This window comes from Epinephelus lanceolatus, chromosome 4 (genome assembly GCF_041903045.1).
Source record: "Epinephelus lanceolatus isolate andai-2023 chromosome 4, ASM4190304v1, whole genome shotgun sequence".
In the NCBI taxonomy this organism is placed as follows: Eukaryota; Metazoa; Chordata; class Actinopteri; order Perciformes; family Serranidae; genus Epinephelus; species Epinephelus lanceolatus.
In genome coordinates, this window is record NC_135737.1 from 18,411,656 (window position 1) to 18,433,211 (window position 21,556).

General features: G+C 43.7%; 1 protein-coding gene across 20 annotated transcripts in view; it reads left to right on the forward strand.

Annotated features, from left to right (window-relative positions):
- Positions 1 to 21,556, forward strand: part of robo2 (roundabout, axon guidance receptor, homolog 2 (Drosophila)) — a 303,484-nt gene that overhangs the window by 219,192 nt on the left and 62,736 nt on the right. For all 20 annotated transcript variants that reach the window (XM_078166973.1, XM_078166972.1, XM_078166977.1 and 17 more), the window contains exons 3-5: positions 9,447 to 9,604; positions 9,889 to 10,009; positions 10,804 to 10,942. In XM_078166973.1, coding sequence (XP_078023099.1) covers positions 9,447 to 9,604; positions 9,889 to 10,009; positions 10,804 to 10,942 — 418 coding nt within the window. The remainder of the gene's footprint in view (positions 1 to 9,446; positions 9,605 to 9,888; positions 10,010 to 10,803; positions 10,943 to 21,556) is intronic.

Consider the following 21,556-nt stretch of genomic DNA (forward strand, 5'->3'; position numbering starts at 1 on the left):
GGGAGTGGGATAAACCAGGAGGAAAGAAATGGAGAGGTTTAAAAAAAAAAAAAAAAAAAAAGGGAGGGTTGAGGGGCAGAACAGGAATGGTTTAGACACAGCGCTTTGCTCTGATCCTGAGCATGGCAGCCAGTGGTGTGTTTCAGATTGTTTTCCATTTGCATGATAATATGAGCATGGATTGACTCGCATACAGACACACACACACATGCACACACACACCAGGGTTATTACATACACACTGACGGTTCCAGCAGGACAGATTACCTGAGTGAGTATCCTGGGTTTTTACTCCGTGCCCTGAAATGAATGAAATTCCCCTCATTAGCACGCAGGTTACATAAGCCTGGTGTACAGGTATATCCAGCTGCACTGAGGCAGTAAGCTGATTACAGATGGAACTAACAAAATTACTCCTCTGTAATGCAATTAACACGAATTGGATTGTGAAATAAGCAACCGGACTGTCATGTGGATTCTCTCAAGATGTAGGGCTCCACTGCAGAATGACGCCAAAGAAGCTATAGCTTCAATAAATCATTTAAATGCTCTGCTAAGATAGTTAACGTCAGAGCATTTCAGCACACATGCTGAAGTCTTTCACATGGCATATAAATGCACAAGCATGTGAATACTGTAAATCGTCTGCACGTGCATGTGTGTGTTTGTTGTCTCTTAGGATTTTATTTATCTAAGCAGTGGGCTAATGGACTGCATATGAGTGGCTGCTTTTTTAGCACAGTATAGAGCGATCAGTTTGTTATTAGTGCTGTTGGTGCTTTGCTCTGCCATGTGCTGGGTAACTGCTTTCCATACAAACTGACAGACTCTGCAGCACAGACACTTGAAATTGTAATTTGTGTGTGTGTGAATGTGTGGTACTTAGGTGAGCCTAATGTAGCAGTGATTTGCTGAGCAGGCAGCAGCATTGCCACAATTTATTCCAAGTATTTAGATGTTATGTGCAGCATTCAATCACGCTTCAGCAGACGCACATAAAGTATATAGCACATCTTCAGGATGATAGTGGTGCTGGTTGTGCAGAGGGGAATTTTTCAGATGCACATTCTGACTAAATGGTGAATCGCTTCTTCCCCCTCAATCATAAACAGCTCACATGTATACACACTGGGACATAGAGATGGAGAAGAAAAAAATCCCTATCCATGGGTGAGGCTGTTGTAAAGGTCATCCACGTATCCAGTTTAATTTTTGCTCTTCCTCAAGAGTTAAGATCTATAAAGTGATCAATAAATCTCTTTAAATGTCTCTGCATCTGGGCTGCATGTGATTTAACACCCCGTCTCATCTGCTGCCTGTTTTCTGTTCTCCACACTGACAGACCTCAGCCTTCCTCTGCTCACAAATCTTAACTGTATCAACCCCCCGCCCAAGTCACCCACCTAGAAAATGGCCAGACCTTTACATTTGATGGATATCAGAACTGGTTCAAAGTCCTCTGTAAGGTTCTGATCCAGATGCGGCAGAGGATTCCCGATATGGAAAATGTGTCACCTGTGATCTACAGTAGCGAACGGGTGTCCTTAGGTGTGGGATTCTTCCTTTCAGGCAGTATTGATTGAAGGAAAGATGATCTGAAGAAGCCATTAGGAGGATTGAGGACGGGGGGGGGACAGGCAAGGACTGTGATGAACACCTCTCTAATCATTACGCCACGTACAGCACTGCCTACAGCATCAGCCTCACATGCAGATACACACACACACACACACAAATGCAGGCAGCCGGACAGTAAAGTAGGATTAGTTTAGAATTTACAGCAGTGTTGTGTTCATTTAAAATTCCTGTTTGTGCCCATTTTCTGCCGCCATGTTGTAGGGCTGGCTCTGCATCTGCACCAATACACACATGACTGCACACCACTGATGGGTGGGGCTCTGTCACAATGAGCACAAGGAGACACAGTAATGACACACACACACACACACACACACACTGGATTTTTATGATGTCTCCCAGTATCTTTTTGGTCCAGGCATGTTAGATTGGTGTTTAGGGATGGAGCCTGAGTACAGTAAACTGGGCTATCTACAGCTGTTGTGAACACCTCCTTTCCTCCTCCTTCCTGTCCTGCAGTACAGCATGGAGCACACTTGCACTTGGGACTCATCACACCAAGCTAGATAAAAGCTGCTCAACACCAGCCGAGAGCTTAATTAAAACGGGGCTGCCCTAGCAGAGTGACACCTTTTACAAGCTCCTAACGGCTCTCTGCTCGCCGTTACTGCCAATCCAATTATAGACCAAAACAATAAAACAGACACGGAAGGAGCTGCAGCAAATAGGCTGGCATAAAGAAGAAAAAAAAGGGGGGGGGGCTATTAAAGATTATATGAAGATTCGCACAGAGGACTGCAGAGCTAGGCTGCAGGGGGTTTCATTTTCACCAGAGATACCCGTGTAAGTACGCCACACCGGACAAGCGACTCAACTTCTGTCTGTGTGTGTGCTTGTGTGTGTGTGTGTGTTGTGCAGTCTCTGAGGGAATCTAGCCCTGTTCTCCCAGCCTGGACACAGTTCAGCAGCATTCTGGGGATTATATTTCCCTGTGGAAGGTCACTAGCTCAATGTCATTAGGCCAGAGCTCGCACTAATAAGACGCACAAACAACATCACAGACTGTTTCCTTCTTTTTATATCCAGGAGATTGTCAGAGTCATTCCTCTGGTGCAACAGCGTGTCACGGACATGTGATGTATGTTACACTTGAGCAGCTACACGTGGAAACTGTGGGGGGTTATATATGTTAGCCATAACACTGCAGGTGAGGGGGAGAGGTGGTGAGGATGAAAAGTAATGAGATATTAAGATGTTGTTTGAAGTGATGTAGGAAAAGAACAAGATGGCAGGAGTGGCACCCTCAGAAATTATTTCATAGGGGTGGCCGGATGGAGCAGTTGGCACACCAAAATTAAAAGCCATAACTGAGTTGCAGGAGCTTGATTATGCTGTTGAAGTATGTAAAGCTATGCCAGCATGGTTGGTATCAATGGATGCCTTAGGTATCTTAAAACATTTGCATGTCAGCCTCCTATTTGTCGCCGGAGAGGGTGGGGGCAGTGGGAGGGCCAGCGGTTGTATCAGGGTGGTCATGCCCTCCCTTGGGGGCGCCACTGGATGGCAGATGAATGTTTTGTAGTTTGTTCTGTATGTATAAGAAAGTTATTACTCATAAGGGAAAAGTTAAAAATGGACTACCTTCTAGGACCTCAGGGTTCCCCTGGACATAATAAATATGATGCTGGTAACTCATAACTAAAAAGCCAGAGTTAATGAGAGTCCCATGCTTCTTCTAATGTGTTGCACAATGCTGATTCAGAGTAACTTGTCTGCCCAAGTCTCCCCAGACTAGGAGGCCCAGAGACTAATAGAGTTACATTAATATCCCAAGGAAAGCATGGCCAGCTTGTATTGCAGAACTTTATTCTTGATAAAAATCAAATCCTCCAGTCACAGCAAGATGTAGAGAGCAGCTTTTCCAACTGCTTATGGCAGCTTTCTTCCAATATGTCCCAAAATACGGCGCACTGTTCAACTCTCAATATGCCTACTCAGCCACTTTTACACTCCTAATCACAAAACTTCAGGAGCTCCCACACCATATTATCTATCATGTTCAGATAGGACTGATGCAATAAGAGACTAAGAGAGAAGACATTAACAGGAGACATTTGCCTGTCTGCCCGAGTGCACTTCTTCCTCTCCTCCTCTTCTTCTCACTTTACTTCCTCTCTGCTCTTCCTTTACCCGGTGCAGGAAGCAGACCCACCTGCTCCATCTTGATGCCTCACTACCTCTGTCTGTGCTGGAATTGGCAGGAAATCAATCCCGCTCTCATCTACAGCCCCCTCCTCCCCTCCCCTTCTTCTCCCTTCCTCCGCGTCTTACTCCCCCTTCCGGCTGTAAAGTGTCCATTCTGGACTGAGCACAAGCATCAGCACAACATCATGCCTTATCAGAGCAGGCACAAAGACCCATGGGCGCATTGTTCGTCAGTATCAGGCAGCTCCAGTTTCCGTGCACTGTCTGCATCTGCCAAGCCCCGCAAACACATTCGTGACCGTAAACAAGACAACAGAATGAAAACTGGAGTGGCCACCAGAAATCATTTCAGGGCAAAATGCATCTTTAATTGTAGCGCCTGTTAATTACAGAGTGCTATGAGAATAGAAAAAAGATAGAAAGGAGGATATAGCACGTTGTTATTTATTATGCAAATGTATTCCATTTTAGACACAATTAAGTGATTAGAAAGCTGTCGCTCTCTGCTCTCTTTCTTCTCCTTGTCCTTACTTGTCTTTTTCTTTGCTTTTCAGCATATTACTGTAATGAAGCCATTACTTCTTCAAGTGAATTTTAATGAGTTTTTAACTAACATTTTAATGAGCTATACATTACCATAAAGCATGGATTAGGCTAAATTGAATTGTGTGTGTGTGCTGGTGTGTGTGCATGCGTGTGTTGGCATTGTTAAAGGAAAGAGGTTCATTAAGAGTTAATTATTATTGTTTCTCAGGAGCAGAACTGCACATTTTTCCTGGATCGGCCAGCAGAATCGCCCTCTGTGGTCTCACTGTCATTATTTTGCCGCCCAGGGGCTTGTTAGGCCAAATTAGGGGTGCTGTTTGAAAAATGAGCTTTGAACGGGGCTGCTGTTTAAATAAGGATGTTTGTTTAGGCTTATCTACTGAATCAGAGGTGGAGGCACAGTATGTGGCATGAGTTTGATGGAATGCACCCCATTCATTTACAGTCAGCGCCATCTATTCAGCACCTTTGTACTCCTCGCCACCTCTTCAGTTTGACCTTGATCAGGCCTCCTCTTGTCAACCCCTGTTGTGTTGTGTTATGCCTCGCCTCTTTTCTCTCAGTGTTCTCACTGGCGCACACATGCTCTGTCTCTTTTATTCCATCCAAGGCTCTATTAAAGATGCACATTTCATATGATATCGCCACCTGTGATTTCCCTCCACTATGGTATCACTGCCAGCCATATGATTCTCTTTACCTCCGCTCTTTCCCATATTTCCTGCAACTTATCTGTGGAAGTGACAGTGTTATTTACAATCCCTTAGCTCAGGATTTGCAGATAGGGAGAATGGTGGTGGAGATCATATCAGGCTTGGCCATGGTCTATGGCGAATGATCGGGGTATGCATGTGTACGGCTTCATCTGCAAAACCTCATCTGCAGTCAGTGCGGAGAAAGCTCCGACGAGTCAGTGAAAGTGAGTGGAGGGGGCAAGAGGCAGCGCATTGGACAACGCTGTGGGACTGGAAAGGAGAAAAAAAAAAGATGAACTGAGAAGATGGAAGAAAAAGAAAGAAGAGAATGACCTCTGATGGTGATAGGAGAGAATAAGACAGACAGAGAGAGATGGTGATGAGTTGTGTTAATGATGAGAGTCTCTATTCAGTTCTCAGAGGAGGTACAGCCTTGGGCACCGCCAGACGGCCATATTTTTGCAGCTGTTTCTCTGCTCTGACCTGCAACCCCTCAGTGGAGGAATATAGGGGATATGTGTGAACCTGCTGCTTGCCCGCCTGCTGAGGGGGTAATTTCTGCATCTGGATGGGGGGCAAAGGTTAGCTCTGGCCGGTGGGAGGGCAAATGAACGAGTCAGAGCAGGAGAAAAACCTTGCATCCAGACAAATGGAGCACATCTCCTTTCACGGTGGGGTAATATATAGTGTGGCATTATCCTTCTCCTGCCTTCAGCGTCAACAGTAATACAAAACATCAATGACAGCACACAGAGTGGATTTGGTATGTTTTTGTCAAGTGACATATATATTGTCTCTCTTCTCTAAGGGTGGAATTGAAAATGGCGGTATTGTAATAGCACTCTGCCGGATGAAGCGCAAAAAGCACTCGAATGAAATGATATTATAGCTTGGAGCTACTTCTCTACAGCTCTCCCAGGTTGTGTGTGTGTGTGCGTGTGTGTGCATGGTTTATTTTCTAATCAGACTATGGGTAGAAGGTGGTGGGTGTCGGTGCCAGGGTATGGCCCCGGGCTTCTAGCTGTTGTAATCTCTCTCTGTGTTTCTTAGCCCCTGACCCAGGAGAATATCTATGAAAGCACGGAGGGTCTTTTTCTGCGGTAAATAGGGAGGGAAAAGTAATAACAACCACACATAGATACACAAACACTCACAGTTGCAGTATTACAAAAAGATACCAAGCCCTGCAGCTTTTAAGAAATGTTTCACACTTTGTGTATGGGTTTTTGTGTGTGTATGTGTATGTGTTGAACGTCTGTCAAAGTGATGTGAATGTCGAAGCAGGGGGGAAAATTACGTTTTAGACATCAGTCTGTGGTGTTGTGGCGTGAGCGCAGCCTTTGTAAACCAAAGCTAGGTACGCTCCTGTAGGTGAATGCATTTGTCAGCACTTATCTCAGTATGCAGGCTGGACGCTTCAGTCAAGGCTCCTCACCAATCTTTCCGACAAGCAGTGTCACCCTTCAGTGAGTAATATCTTGGGTGGGAGAAGAGGGTGCACTGTACAAAATATCTCTCCTCACCTGTCCTTGCCCTGCCACCTCTTTGCTATGATGCCGGGTGTTTGTGCTGTCATGTATCTGCGTCGGGTGGATTTTTTTTTGTGTGTCTAGTCTGTCTTAGGTGAGAACACACACACACACACACACACACACACACACACACACAGTCAGACCTCCCTAATGGTTGCTGGCACAGGCCTCCCCTGCCAATGTAGGACAATCTGGTTTACAAAGTAACTGTGTGGGTGTCTTCTTTGTGTTTTTATTTTGGCAAAGACCTCCACTCTCAACCCCTTGGCTGTTTCACAGCGCAAGTTGCAACCTGACTCCTTCTCCTTTAAGTTTGAGGTGTTGAAACAGTGCCAGCTGAAAGAGTTGCAAATTTGCCATGCTTTGCCCCCTGCCTGATGCTCCTTCATTCAAATCAGCCCACTCCTCTGATATTTGGGAAATAAATAAATATATAAATAATACACGTGAAGTCAAAGGCAGATTAATATTATTCAGATATGGGTTCTTTTTAGCCTGCAGCCGGATTCACAGATGTAGCACTTGCCAACAGAGGGTGTAAATGTAAAAATGTATAAATATTAATAAGCAAGTAAGCAAGACGGCAGAGTTTGGGGCCTGCTGGAACTCCATGGGAGGTGTAGATGTTTTCAGTGGAAGAAGAGCTCAGTGTTTCAGGGGGATAGAAAGGCAATTACCTTGCGTCTGTCGGCTGATTCGGGCCTGAATGCCTACGGGGCCTCAGAGTTGGAGCCGGAGTTCAGTTTCTGACAGCAGATACACAGACCCACTTAATGATGCACACATATCAGATGCACTTCACTTAGATTAACAGAAAAAAACAGTCATGTTATGATTCTAATGTAAAAGCACTCACTTGCCTTATGATCCCTGACATACGGTAGTTCAGCCCACAGATGTGCCTGCAGGCAACAATGGCAAAGATACATGCTTTTACTGTAATGAAGCAAGCAAATGTTACACTGAGGGGATGAATGTTGTGTGTGTGCTGTAATTGTGGGAGGTTGACCTTGGTGACCTTGTAGTTAGTATTTGATAGCAGATAAAGTGTATTTGGATTGGCCCCTCCCCTCATTTACTTAGTAAATGTGTCTGTTCAGACCGTAGCAAGCCCTGAACTAGCACACAGGGCATAATCCCTTCACCAGTGGTGTGATATGTGTTTGCTTGCTTGTAGCTGTTTGCAACACAGTGTTTATCCTGCCCTCAACAAGTGTGTTTATATTGTGTTTTATTTGCTGGAGTGTGCGACTGATCTCGTTTTTATTTTTCTGTTTCTACATTTTGTGTATTTGTTTAGATTGCAGGGCAGGGATGCATTTACTGTGACGTTCCGTGCGGTATTAGATTAGATTACACAGCGTGGCACAAGCACCTTAATGATGCACCTAACGTGTGTTTCTTTTGTCACCGTTCTGTTTCAAAGGAAATTGATTCTGACAGAATCCCATGGGTGCTATCAGCAATGAATGGAAAGGAGCAATTAAATCCAACGCCATCTTGAAAACAACAGGCTGCGTACGGTCCAAACCAGGCTATGATTTTAAACAGCAGGACTTCTGTTTGTAATGCAAATACAGACAGCCCAGTGGTGGTGGCTGTTATGCCCACCCTGGCCAGGGGTCCACCACTCTGGATCTGGCTAATTACCTTCGCTCTTATAGGGCAGCCTTGCATTAGAGAGAGAAAAACCTCTACCTCTTCTTTATTCTCTTCTATTACCCCTGTGTAAAGGTTTCATTTGAATTCATGTCACACAAAAGTCCCACTCTGTACCCCGGTGCATCCTCAGGATAATTGGGTTGAAAGCTTCCTCTTGTTCTCCGCCCCGCTTCCCCTTGGTCTAAAAAAATAAATAAGAAGACAATGGCTGCCCAGCTTTCTGTAGAGAGGGTAAGAAGAGTGAATGAAGAGATGAGAGAAGCCTGGAGCGCAGGGACCAGTTATCCCCTCTTATAATCCCATCCCTCCCCACCATTGTCCCCAGTGCTACGTGGCATTTACATAAGGACCTGTGGTGTTGCCCTTAATTTAGCCCTCCTCAAGCATCTTCAAACATCCTCCAACAAGCTCAGTCCTTTTATCCTTCAGAGGAATCGTGTCCCTTGCTGTCGCGTGGATGGACACTGCCAAAGCTGAAATTCCTAAAGTGCTACTCCATGGATTAGATTTATTGTAGATCAAATGGAGAAAGATCTGTTTGAGTACACACAGCAGGGGGAGAGAGGCCCCAGTTTGTATCTTTTTAACACATTAGGTGTTATGCATGTACATTCATTGGTATGGAAGTTGGATCCTGCTAGTTTAGTATGTTTGTGCTGTCCCATGTGCATGCTCATGTGTGTTTGTGTGTGACGGTAGCTTTGCTTGTGTGATAATGAGCTGGTGTTGTGTGTTTCGCTGAACACTATAATGGGTGAGAGGCTATCTCTGTGATGAAAGGCTTACCTGAGGGTGATTAGCTACACGGCCACAGTTGTTCATCAGACCACCTACTGTTTTTTTGTCCGTTAGCACGTATCTGGTTGTGTGTGAGAGTGTGAATGTGTTCATGCTAGCAAAATGAAGCAGTGTTGCACCCCTGTGAGCTCTCACATGTGAATGACACCAGGCTTCGGGGCATTCTGTCTGTGTTTGTTCTGCTACCTCCACAGGGACCTCCATTAGCTCCAATTAGCTTTCGCTTGTGCTTGCCTTGTCAGATGAAGCCGCACATCCCATTTAAATAGTCACAATGAAAGCTGCATACATTCACGCTGTGCTGTGTACACAACTTAACATGCAGGAAAACATTATAAAATGGGACTTAAACATTTTGGCATTTAAATTCAATACTACGCTACACAAGTGCACTCTTCCTGAACTGTTTCCTCATTTTCTTTTCCCTCAGTGCTGCGAGATGACTTCAGACAAAACCCTACAGACGTGGTGGTGGCAGCAGGAGAGCCAGCAATCCTTGAGTGTGTTCCTCCCAGAGGCCACCCAGAACCCACCATCTACTGGAAGAAAGACAAAGTGCGAATTGACGACAAGGATGACAGGATCACCGTGAGTACTAATACCATTTGTTTTAATGCCAGGACTCAATGGGAAGAACTGTCACTGTTAGTTTTAGTCTCTGGGCACGTAGGGGAAAAGCTCTTGCTTCTGGACTGTTCTGCACTTTAACACACTTGACAGTGTTTTAATGCACTGGAAGCAAGTGAAGGATCATTCCTTTGTTGCTTCAGTGTATACAGGGAAGAGGACAAGGGGAGAACATATGAAGACATTTGAAATGAATTCAAAATCTATTATTTGTGTATTTAAGGATGTTTTTTTTTTTTTTTTAGATTCGAGGAGGGAAGCTAATGATCTCCAACACAAGAAAGAGCGACGCTGCCATGTATGTCTGTGTGGGTACCAACATGGTTGGAGAGAGGGACAGTGAGACAGCACAAGTCACAGTGTTTGGTAAGCTTTATTTGTCCAGTCCCCCTGAATCTTTTGTTTCTCCTCAGTGATGTAGCAGAGCGACTTTCAGACATGTCACTGCATATTCTCATTTACACCGTGTCCTAACAGCAAGGGAGCATCCAACTATCCTGCTGCACCATGTTACATCGGACACTCTCTCTCCACACTGGATCTGTCAGATTTGGAACTCGCGCACGTCACGTCACATAAACAAACCACCTACATATTAGCTGCACTCACAGAGACGATATTAGTGGATGTCAGTTGCCATTTGTAGCACACTAGAGAACATAACAACCTCCTCATTATTCATATTAACAATCATACAACATAGATATTGTAGCTACCATATTATATCAAACCACCATATCCCCTTTGAAAATCAAGCTAGCAAGCAAACTCTGCTGAGCATCCCACACAACAATACTCACCGGACTTGTTCAGCTCCCTGGTGATCTATTTCCAGCCAGCCACCACCTTACTTAGGTTTTTGTAGTGGGATAAGGAGTTATCGTATAGATTACTACTCATTTCAACCTCGTGAATCAGACATTCTCTGTCCATTGTGGTGCTCTTTACACAAGTGATAGGAATAAGATAGAAATTGGGCATCCGACAAAAGTTAAGCTAAAAATGTCACACTGTTTCACTCATGGCCAGCTTAGACATTTCAAAAGACAAACAATGCAGTCACACAGATTTAGTCTGTAACAGTAACTCATGTCGCATCATAAAGCCATTGCATCACATTATGAAGTTATTTGTGTCTATCCCCTGTACCCATCCTGCAGAGCGACCAACCTTCCTCAGGAGGCCCATCAACCAAGTGGTCCTGGAGGAGGAGACGGTGGAGTTCCGCTGCCAGGTACAAGGAGACCCTCAGCCAAATGTGCGCTGGAGGAAAGACGACATTGACGTTCCTCGTGGGAGGTATGTAGATCATTAGATTATTCTCAAATAAGGCTTTATTTCAAGAGAGAAAGGTTTCCTAAGACAGTGATGAAGTGTGTGTGTGTGTGTGTGTGTGTGTGTGGGTGTGTTTGTGTGTGTGTGTTACACTGCTGTGACAGGCTACACTTGCATGCAAAGGAGCTGTTATTGATGTCAGTGTGAGTGACTGTTTCAAACTAATGATAACTCACGCTGCCAGCTCTCACCTGGCCTGGCTGCCAGGGGGCATTAAGTAGCTCTATTAGGCTGTACACAATGCACATTACACATTCAGGATGAAATGACTCCACCCTTGGGCACTCCAGAAGACAGCTTCCACAGCCATAACAGACATAGACAGTGTCTCATGTCAAGACAGGGGTCTGCATGAAGACAAACAGATATTGAGCTAGACAATTAAAACTGAGTGACAGGCAAGTGGGCAGGGAGGCTGAAAGGTAGCAGAAAAAATACGGTGCCTTGCAAAGCAGACAGGCAGAGACGGAGACAGATAGAATGACAGGAGATACAAAGAGCAAGAGAATAGCAGCTGACATGGCCCTCAAGTGTCTGTGCACAAGTGCAGCTGTTCAGGTGAAATCTTGGCACAGACACCGAGAAGAAAATCACTCCCTCCCTTAACCCCATTCAGTGAGTGTACCCTCGCTGACATGACGCATGCATTCACTCACAGTTGCAAAAACAGATACTGATGAAAGAACGAGCTATCAAAGTCTGTAATTTACCGAGAAACGCTAGCATCATTGCCAGCTATAGTCTGATTTACTTCCCGTAAAAAGCCACTGATGACATAGTGATACTGTGCTTTCTGGGTTTCGTGTGTTGGCCTGTTGCTTCACCGTGAGTCACTGGACTCACAGTCAATAACAGTGTCATTGTCAGGAGTGGACTTCAAAGAGACCAGCGTTGTGTCCCCAGCCAACAAGCCAGTCACACGCTGCTTGGATCACCTCATAAAACATACACTCAGTGGACCTGACATCTCACAAGGCTAGCTGCAGAGCCGAGCGTGGGCGGGTTGTTTGTGTCTGATAAGGATTTGGTTCACTGGGCAGTTCGACACGAGCGCTGTGCCAAAGCAAACACATAGAAGTATTTCACTCATGTCTTTGATAGGGAGTTGGCTCCGGAAATGAGTTCATTTTGTACACTAATTAACAGATTTACAACGCAGTAGGATGAGTGTCATGTGCCTGCGTCCTTGCTTACTGTACCATCCCTTTGAAGTTGGGCCTTATTTGGATGTGGAAAAAAGAACTGAACACATGAAAAAGATACTGCCAAAATTAATAAGCGATAAATATCGCAATGTTTCTAATTACAGTGTGGGGGCTTTTGTTTTCCTCACTATATTTAATTCTCCAGTTTTGCTTTGAAGCAGAAAGCAAGCATGAAAACTGCGATATTCTAATTCTGACATTTTCTGCTGCCTTTGTTGCGTGCCAGAAAGAAGACTCATATTGTTAAGTGAAGAACTGTTCCAGCTTTCTCTGCTTATCCTCACTTAATAAACATCAAACAGGGCTTCTCTCTGACTGACAGAGGAATTGTTTAAAATCCCACACAAGAATAGTTTCCAGTTTGATAACTGGCAAGTGCCTGGAAGAAGAAGAAATAAAAACAGCTACTGTAGCATAGCCATTGTGTCATTACTCTATGGGCGTCTGTAGTTGTATCAGTAGTGGTCTTCACCATAGGAAGAAAAAGGCGACTAAAGATCAAGTACTTCTATATGCAGCAGGGAGCGGTCTTTGTTTGCGCTTTATCCAAAAAGGTTACACTGTCATTATTATGTTAAGCTGTAAAAAGAGAGACTTACTAAGAGCACTCCTTCTTTACCATAAATTGTTTTAACTTGTCCCTTTACATGCGCTGTGCACGTGTGTGTCTTTCTGTGGGTGTTTGTGTGCGTGTCAGTATTATACTAGGAAGAAGGGAAATAGAGCCTCAGCTGAGTAAACAGGTCTTTAATATGCTCAGTGGCTTCAGCAGCCTCCAAGGCAAACACATGCACACACTGGCACATAGACATAAAGCACACCAGGATGGCACCGGCTCCAGTCTCTGTGGGACAGAAGTGGAGATAGAGACAGCACAAGAATGGTTTCAATTAGAGGACAAAGACAATAGTGCAGCTCTCTTACCTCTGTGTGGGCGTTTTGTTGTGTTTATCTAAAGAAAGAAAAAGAAAAATAGATTGAAATTGCCAAACAAGTTTTTCCACTCTCTCGGACACTTGCCTACAAGCTTTACAATGGTAAAAAAAACTGCCATGTTAAATAATACACAAAAAAATATTCAGTATGTAATTATGATGAGAAATCCTGAGACATTATCCCTTTGAAACCATTCAAATTACATGTCAATGTAAACAGCCAAAATGTCAAAGAACAACAGGTGCACTAATTATGATTGGCCATTTAAATATTTTTTTGTGTGTTGAGATGACATTTGCATGGACTCTTGACCTTATTCTTAATATGAAAATATTCAGGTCTCGTTGTTTACATGAGTTGCTTAAAGCCCTGTGTCCTTCATATTTCTGTTTGCATGCTTTGGAGCATGTAGCATGCAAACATAACTCGTTTAACCGTAACTCTCGTCTGTGGTACACACTTCTACCTATCTCTGTTTCCTAAAACATGATTAATATTCCAGGGTGACAGGGCGGTGGCAAAACTCATCCTTCATAACTGTATTCCAACACACTGCAGCAGTGATCCTCAATTTACAGCCTGTGGGCCAAATCTGGCCTGCGATTGGATGTTGGTAGGCCCCCCAAAACATGTTCTAATTCCCAATGAAAATAAAGTGATTCGCACTGCAATTTTTTTGTACTTTTAACCATTAAAATAGACCTTGTTTATCAAAGTATGTGCCAGGGGAGGATCCTCTAGACCCCCTGACAGAGGTCTGGGTGAAGCCCCAAATGTCCTCAAATCTCCTCTGCCCTCTGCGAACACCTGACCTTGGCCTTCTTTCATTTTGCAAAAGTGGCCCACGGGCAAGGCAGGTTAAGTGCCCCTCAATTACAGGATCCCATGTTCAATGTTGTTGTTTTTTTAATATAATTATTTATATGTGTTATCAAATTATGAAATGGTTCTTTTTGAATTTCTATTATACCTTTTCAGTGAGGAGAAAACTGGAGTGTGTGAGGTGATGGTGTTAAATACATGTAGTCCACCACACATACAATTAGTTATAGGAAGGCAGACTAGCCAAGACAGAATAATTACCTGTAGCTGAAATTAGATCAGCCCATTTGTTGCGCTCGCGGGTTTTAACTCTCATAATAGCTTTTTTTTTTTTTTCTTTCATCATCTGGGCTCCAAAATAGGACTGTATGGAGCCATCAGGTGTGGAAAAAGAAAAAAATAAAATGTTTCTACTTTTTCTGTTGTCGCACAAACCTCTAATCAGTGTGCTGAGCTAATGAAATTCTAAAATAAAAGGTGTCTCTGAGGATGGGACTTGAATTATAGAAGACCAGTGAGTTTGCTGAAAAACAGTAGGTAATCGGGGCTTTAATTATTACCAGGGTAGAGAATTCACACATATGCACTCCAGGCGGGATTAAAATCACTGACCAGCACATGCAATATTAAAATCACCCAACCTCCCCTAGAGAAATAAATTTGGTTTGAATGGAGCTCTTCTTTTTTTACCAATATACATAAGATTAGATTCAGATGGTAGAGTAGTGTGTCTTCCCAGGGGAAAATCTTTGGTATGTGTTGTCAAGCAGCTGGATTGTAGCATCTGTCTCAAAATACTGTGAGAACTCTGATACAGTTGTAGCTTATATGTGGTGTATACAGTACACGGTGCATCTGCAGTACCTGTCCATAATGAACATACATCCTCCACATTTGAGTATGCATAAACAGACCAGTTTATTATTTGCAAGAGTGTCTTCATTTGGATTAATATCAGTCTGTCAAGCATCTCTGCAGAATCCTGGGGAAAGCACTCAATAGCTGCTCCCACATCAGAGAGCCAGGAGAGGAGTACTGTAGAGCTTTGTGTCTCCAAATGAAGGAATTTCTGCCATAGTCTATGAATCCCAGTGAGAAGACTTGGGCGGTGTGTGTTATCTCCTACTGGCTACCAGCTCAGTGTGTGGCCCACGTCTTTCCCTCCTTTGGTTTCCCTCTCCCTCCGCTCTGGACCCCTGTGTCCTCTCCTGTGCCTTATCAGAGCCCCTTTGGTCTTGCAGTCTATCAGTATTCAGGCCCACTGTCCCTGCTGACCTCCACAGCACCACCCCTGCGCAACATTCAGCAGAAAAGCCTTTCTTTCTGACTCAATCCGTTCCTGGTCTGTGCACGTGTGTGAGCAGGTTTGTGTATGATAGAGGCGTGGGGTCACTCTATTTGAGAGAGCTGTTAAAGCTGGTGTGACAGGAGCGCCTGTGTTATGCTGACCATCCAGTTTCAGTGATTTCTCACCTCTGCAGCTCAGCAGAACGAAGAGAAGGAGGGCTATGGTTCCTGTCTCCATTACTTCCCCTGATATATAAGTGGATACATCTGGTATTTATGAGAGAGCATGTGTGAGGGGGTTGGTGAGTGGAATGACAGTGGGATGACCAGCAGTGTTTCATCTTAAAGGTTTATTGATGTTGTGTCAACAGCAAAGGCCAATAAAATAATAATTCACGGTCTATAATAGAGAATACAGAAATGTTGGTATTACATAAATTAGTAAGATGTGCCGCTGATCATTCATTATGTATCCACGCTTTTCTTTTATCTTGTAGGAGCGATAGAAAAATACCTCTCGACTGCTAAGAAAGTACAAATGACGACCTCAGTATATACATTTGACTTTCTCTGTGCTTTTGGTGTCTGTGCACCCTTTGTTCTTCAGAAACACACACACGCTCACAAATAGAGAAAGAGTGGCTTCCAGGCACTGGCCAATGAGCTGTGCTTTGTTGTTTTTTTATTATTTTTTTTCTGTCTCTGCAACATTTTGCAGTACAACCATGGTGTCTGCTCCACACCACTAACTAAGTAACACTGCTGACACCTTCTCTATGTCACTGGAGAGAAGTAACTCTTTTAAAGGCAAATTTAGGTTCATTTTGCTTGGCACAAGCCCTCAGCCTAACCACGAGGGTATGAATCTGCCCGAATTGATCTTTGATTAATTGGGATAAGGTGATGAATGTGAGTCGGACTGATTAGAAGGCCCTGAACCCCCCTAAGGCGTGAGGGGGAGTGGAGCTGTGACTAAAGGCCTTACAGAAAGAAGATGAGAAGCGATAGTGGTTAATTGATTCTCTCTCATGGGTGACAAGGCTCGGACAGGTAGACTCCAGCTCTTTTGATCGGGATGCGGTAAAGTAGCAGTTAGATGGTGCGAAACTGGATCAGCCTGTCAGAATGAAATGGAGCAGAGAGGGGACTTTGTGTCAGGCCAGAGAGCAGGCTGGAATTAGTCCTCTTGCTGTATCTTGAGTCTGACTCATGGGCTCAGAGTTGGCACACGACCCTCGTCCTTACCGACGGCCCCATTCATGTACACACTGAGGCGAGGCAGATAAGATCCTCTAAGGTTGAGTCACTTTGTGTATCGTCCACACAACCCAGAGATAAGATTCTCTTAATGTGGGTGAATTGGCACAAGTCTGAAGGTGGAACACGGGTGAGTGTGCTCCTGACAGACACTCTTCAAGGCAAATCCTCCAAGATGCTCTAAAGGATCTTTGAGATGTAATACTTTCAAAGTGCGTCCAATAAAGTTGTCATCTTTGCACAGCCGTCTCCGTGCAGCAAACACATCAAGTTGACAACCCAGAAAAATGCTGCTTTGTCTTGGCATTTGCTTACATTCCCATCACTCCTCATCTCCCTGCATGAGTGAATGACTCTGCACATGTGTGGATATGTGTTGGATGATTGTATACTTTGTTCTCTGCGTGAGTGTGTGTGTACAGTGTGCCTTTTTTTTCTAGTTGAAAAGGACTGAGAGTGAACTTGGCTCTCCTATCCTCTCCACAGCCCTTGTACATGTGCAATTACATTCCTCCTCTAATAGAGAACAGAGCTCTACCCCAATCCAGTCTCAATAAAGAGCTACTGTTCCCTTTCTGTGTGTACTAACATGTGTGTGTGGCCACAACTGCCTCTTATCCCTGAGTTTTTCCACTCATCTTGTCATCTAGGCTGATTCCATATAGGAAGTTGATTACAGATTGATTGGGCTCATGTTTCCCACTAATAAGTCATAGACCAGCCTGAGGTTGTGTTTTGAGAGATTGATGGAGACAGGACCAGGAACAATAAGCATGTTGTCCAGTATGTGGGTTATCTGCAAGGCAAGGCAAGTCATGCAGTTGTCGGGCTGTAGGGACCTGTATGAGCAGGTGAACTGTTTGTGTTTCTGTTAGTTATCACAGTATCTTCAACAGCCTGCTCATAAAGATACACTACAAAGGATTCCTAAAATACAATGTATAGACTTATGTAGAGGTAATTGTTCTCAGTCATCACTTATGACCCACTGGAAGTGTGTGGCGGTGTATTTATCTGCTGAGACTCTGCCCTCTGCCTGTATTTTCGTATTTGCTGTGTTAGGGTTGTTTACCGGCGTAACAGCACTCAGCACTCAAGTGAGGTCGAGGCTTTATAAAAAGGTAGCGACCGGGTGCCAGACCATAATCAGCATCTGGTTTGGCACCTGGTTGCATAATCAGCATCAGCTTCTTAGAGACAAAGTGGAGAAAAATGTGAAAATAGAGAGGCAAAATGCCAAACAGGAGTGAATCTTAGGTTGGCGTTTACTTTTACTTTCGCTGGCGAGCATGGTTTACAAGCGGAAATCAACTATCATGCATAGTATAGGCTACCTTTAACATAAATAGAAAGAGCAAAATTAAGTGAAAGCATACTGCATACTGCATCATACTGCATAGTCCCAGTATTTCCTGTTGTTGTTTGCGATTAACCGTTTAGCTACTAACTTTTTGGTAAGTCTGCTGCTAGCTAGCTAGCATTGGCATGTAACTAGCAAACAATAGGCTATCATACTTAATTGTACATTGTTGGAGGAGCATTTAGCCCAGTATCTCTATAATCTCACACACCAACATCCCTTTTAGCCATGAAAGTAGCATGGCTCTTTGGATGGCAATGTCACTTTGTGATTCAGTTGGTCAGTCCAACACTTTGATCTGGACTGAAAAATCTCAAAATGTATCAGATGGATTGCTAAGAATATCTGAAAATATATTCATGAATAAGAAAATGGACTCTGTTGCCTTTGGAGATCCTCTTTTACATGAAATATATCAGTCACTGTTGGATTAATTACTATGACATTTGGATGCCATGCCATTGTTCCGGTGGCCCACTATTCCAAAGTCTCAATTGTCTGAAAAACTAAACCCTATTGGACCAAATTTCCATTTGTACAACAGCCCTCTGTCCTGAAAACAAACAGCCTTTGCTCTGAAGGGTCATTTCTCAGAAAATTCTCTATACACTCTCCCAAACAGAAGCACGTGGTTAATTGTTATGCAGAATAATTTCAGTGGACCCTTCTACTGTGGTGTAACCTGCCCTACTCTGCCTTTGATTGGCTTGCCCTGATATTATTACTTAAACCTTATCCAATCTCATTCCTTAATCTAACGAACCCAGCCAATGCAGGCAGTGCTGGACGGGTCATGCCTTTGCCATAGTCAGAAGGCAGTAGACATCATTCTGCATAATAATTAGCCATGTGCTTCTGTGTAGGAATTTTGTCAAAAAGCCCCTTCAGAACAATTAGCATTCGCGTTGGGATAACAGGCTGTCATACAAATTGGCTTTCAGTCCAGTGGGACATTTTTCATATTATGGTGGCTTTGAAATTATGGTTGGAAAGCTGGCAGTACCCAATTTTGGTACAAACATTCGTGGTACAGAGAGGATGATTCTCAATGACTTTGGTAAACCCTAAACTTTTTATACTGTGCCAACATGAAGTCAAAAATTTCAATGTATCCGTGACTTTGCTTTATGACTAAGTATTTATAAAACTATTAACATTCCCATCAGCCTCAGCTGTACTGTGTGTTCATGCTAATTAGCAGATGTTAACATGCTAACACGCTAAACTCACGGTGAACATGGCAAACCATAACATCAACATGTTGGTGTTTGTCGCCCGAGCTGTTCAGGTTAGGTTGTTTGAAAGTGCTGGTAAAAATTAGCTTGTTCACTTGCTCAGTTCATTAGGGGTCATGGTGTTTTCCCTAAGCCCTAACTTGTCCCTGCCACGCTTTTACTTATCTCCATCTGCTCTTGAAAGTCAGTAGTTCATGTTGAGCTCCCTATTCTAGCCGGAGGCAGGGTATGGGATGATACTGTCTCTATTAGCTTGTTTGTTTTTCATCTTACAACAGGCTGGTCCCAAAAGGTGCGGTCTCATTCCTTTGGATGCCAATCATTCAGTTTCAACAACAAATGCTTTATTCATGTCCCCCACCATTACCTGAACTGTACATCCCCTCTCTCTAGAACAAAGCATTCAGTCATGACTCAGTCAAATAATCATTATGGCTCCTTAAGTACCTGTGTGGAGAGGAGGAACTGGCAGTCAGAGTTGAGGAATGTGCTTCAATAAAGCTGCCTTTGAATGCTTGCTCAGGAAATGTCATAACAGCAGGTGAAAAAAAAAGACATGGATAGACAGGACAGATTAGTTTTGCAGCTGCCAGTGGCAAGCAGCCATCGGTACACCTGATGGTCGAGCAGAGGGGTCTTTCCCACTCCGAGGGAAATGGACCATGGCGTAATGTTACTCTAAAGTCACATCGGAAAGTATCGCTGTAAATCATATTTTGTTGCCATATCTAATAGTCCAATGTAATATCCTCAGTAAACAGTTACACACATTCATGTGTACAAACATCACATTTAACCTGCTTCTTTATCTTTTTTTAATGACCAGCAGTTCCCCTGAAGAGACCAAAACCAAAAATGTATCCACCTAACAAGTATCATCTGAAGCCTAATACAGCGTGTTCCTCTGTGCCTCAGAGCTCTATTGTCATCTGAAAGCTAATAAAAGAACATAAAAGAGTCATACTGTTGCACCAGGTGGCATATGTCTTCATTACAATGAACATGGCCTGTGTAGTTTGCTCTGAAACAACTCTGTGACTGCATTTTCAATCTCTGAAGAGTTAGCTCCATGTTGGGCAGACATCCCTACTCTTGGTTCTTTTATGTGTTTTTAATAGTTGTTGGAGTACAAGTTTGGAGTTTTATGGCACAGAGGAATAAGCTATAATAAATGGATTATATAATTTCCCGCTTGTCCTTTAAAGCCCCTGTGTGGATTTAAAAAGTTCTGACTTTTCACTCCAAGTGGTAATATCAAAAAAGACACTGTGGCAGACTGTGGGGCACAGATTGAAAGGCTGAAAGCAAAGCATAGGCTGCACCAATTTTACCCTCGTTGTGGATTTTTTTTCTATGAACTTTTTAAGGAACAGTGCGAGGATTTAGTGGCATCAAACTGTGAGGACTGCAGATTGCAACTAGATGAAACAGGTTCTGTGTGCCAACCATGAACCCCCAGTGAGGATTTCTTCAGTGTTCATTGTTCAGGAGGTTATAACCATGAGCCAAATCATCCGCAGAGGTCTCTTCCTCCAAAACAGATGAACCTGGTGATTTAAATGAGTCAAAACACTTAATAAAGCAGCTCATGTTACAAATCAGTGTTTCTCTGATGCTGTAAGGCTCATTGCAGACTGGCCATTAGCGCACCACTTGCTAATGTGTGCTCACCTTTTGTCTCTGCTAACTTAAGATCCAGACGCTAAGGAGGTTTTTACATGGAGCTGAATTATTCGCAGAGGTCTCTTCTTCTCCAAGACAAATGGACCAGTAACAACACTGAGTAAAGCATTAAAAATCATTGGGGTGTTTACCGACGCTGCTCGTTGCGGATGGGCTGCTAACTACTGGGGCTGACACGATAATGCGAATGGCCCTGTGTAATGCCAGTGTTTGGTTTGTCTATTCTTGGCTACTGTAGAAACATGGCGGTGCAACATGTCGATCTCTGTGGACAAGGACTCGCCCCCTATGTAGATATAAACTGTTCATTCTAAGGTAAAGAAATACAATGATTCTTACTTTCAGGTGATTATACACTAAAGAAAACACTAAAGAAAACATACTTATTGTGTTCTATTCCTTCCAGTATATCCACCCTAAATCCTACGCACTGGACCTTCTATAATCATATTCGATAACTGTATTAAAATTCTACACAGGGACTTTAAAGGGGCAAACATAGTGTCAAGCTCTCATTGAGTGGCCCTTTATCTGTTCATCTCAGCCCTGTTCTCAGTGTCTGTGAGTGACAGACTGTGGACAGCAGAAGGTTGTCAAGCTGACAGACCACCATTGCACAGCCCCACCACCCCCGCCAGCTCACTGCTTACACACTCCCGGGCCAGCACCCCCTTCAATTACAGACTGGAACAACAAACCAGACCAGAAGCATCCCCTTGTCAACTGCCATGCAATTCATACAGGTCTAGGCACACATACGACCATCTGCAAACACATAAACACAAACATTTGA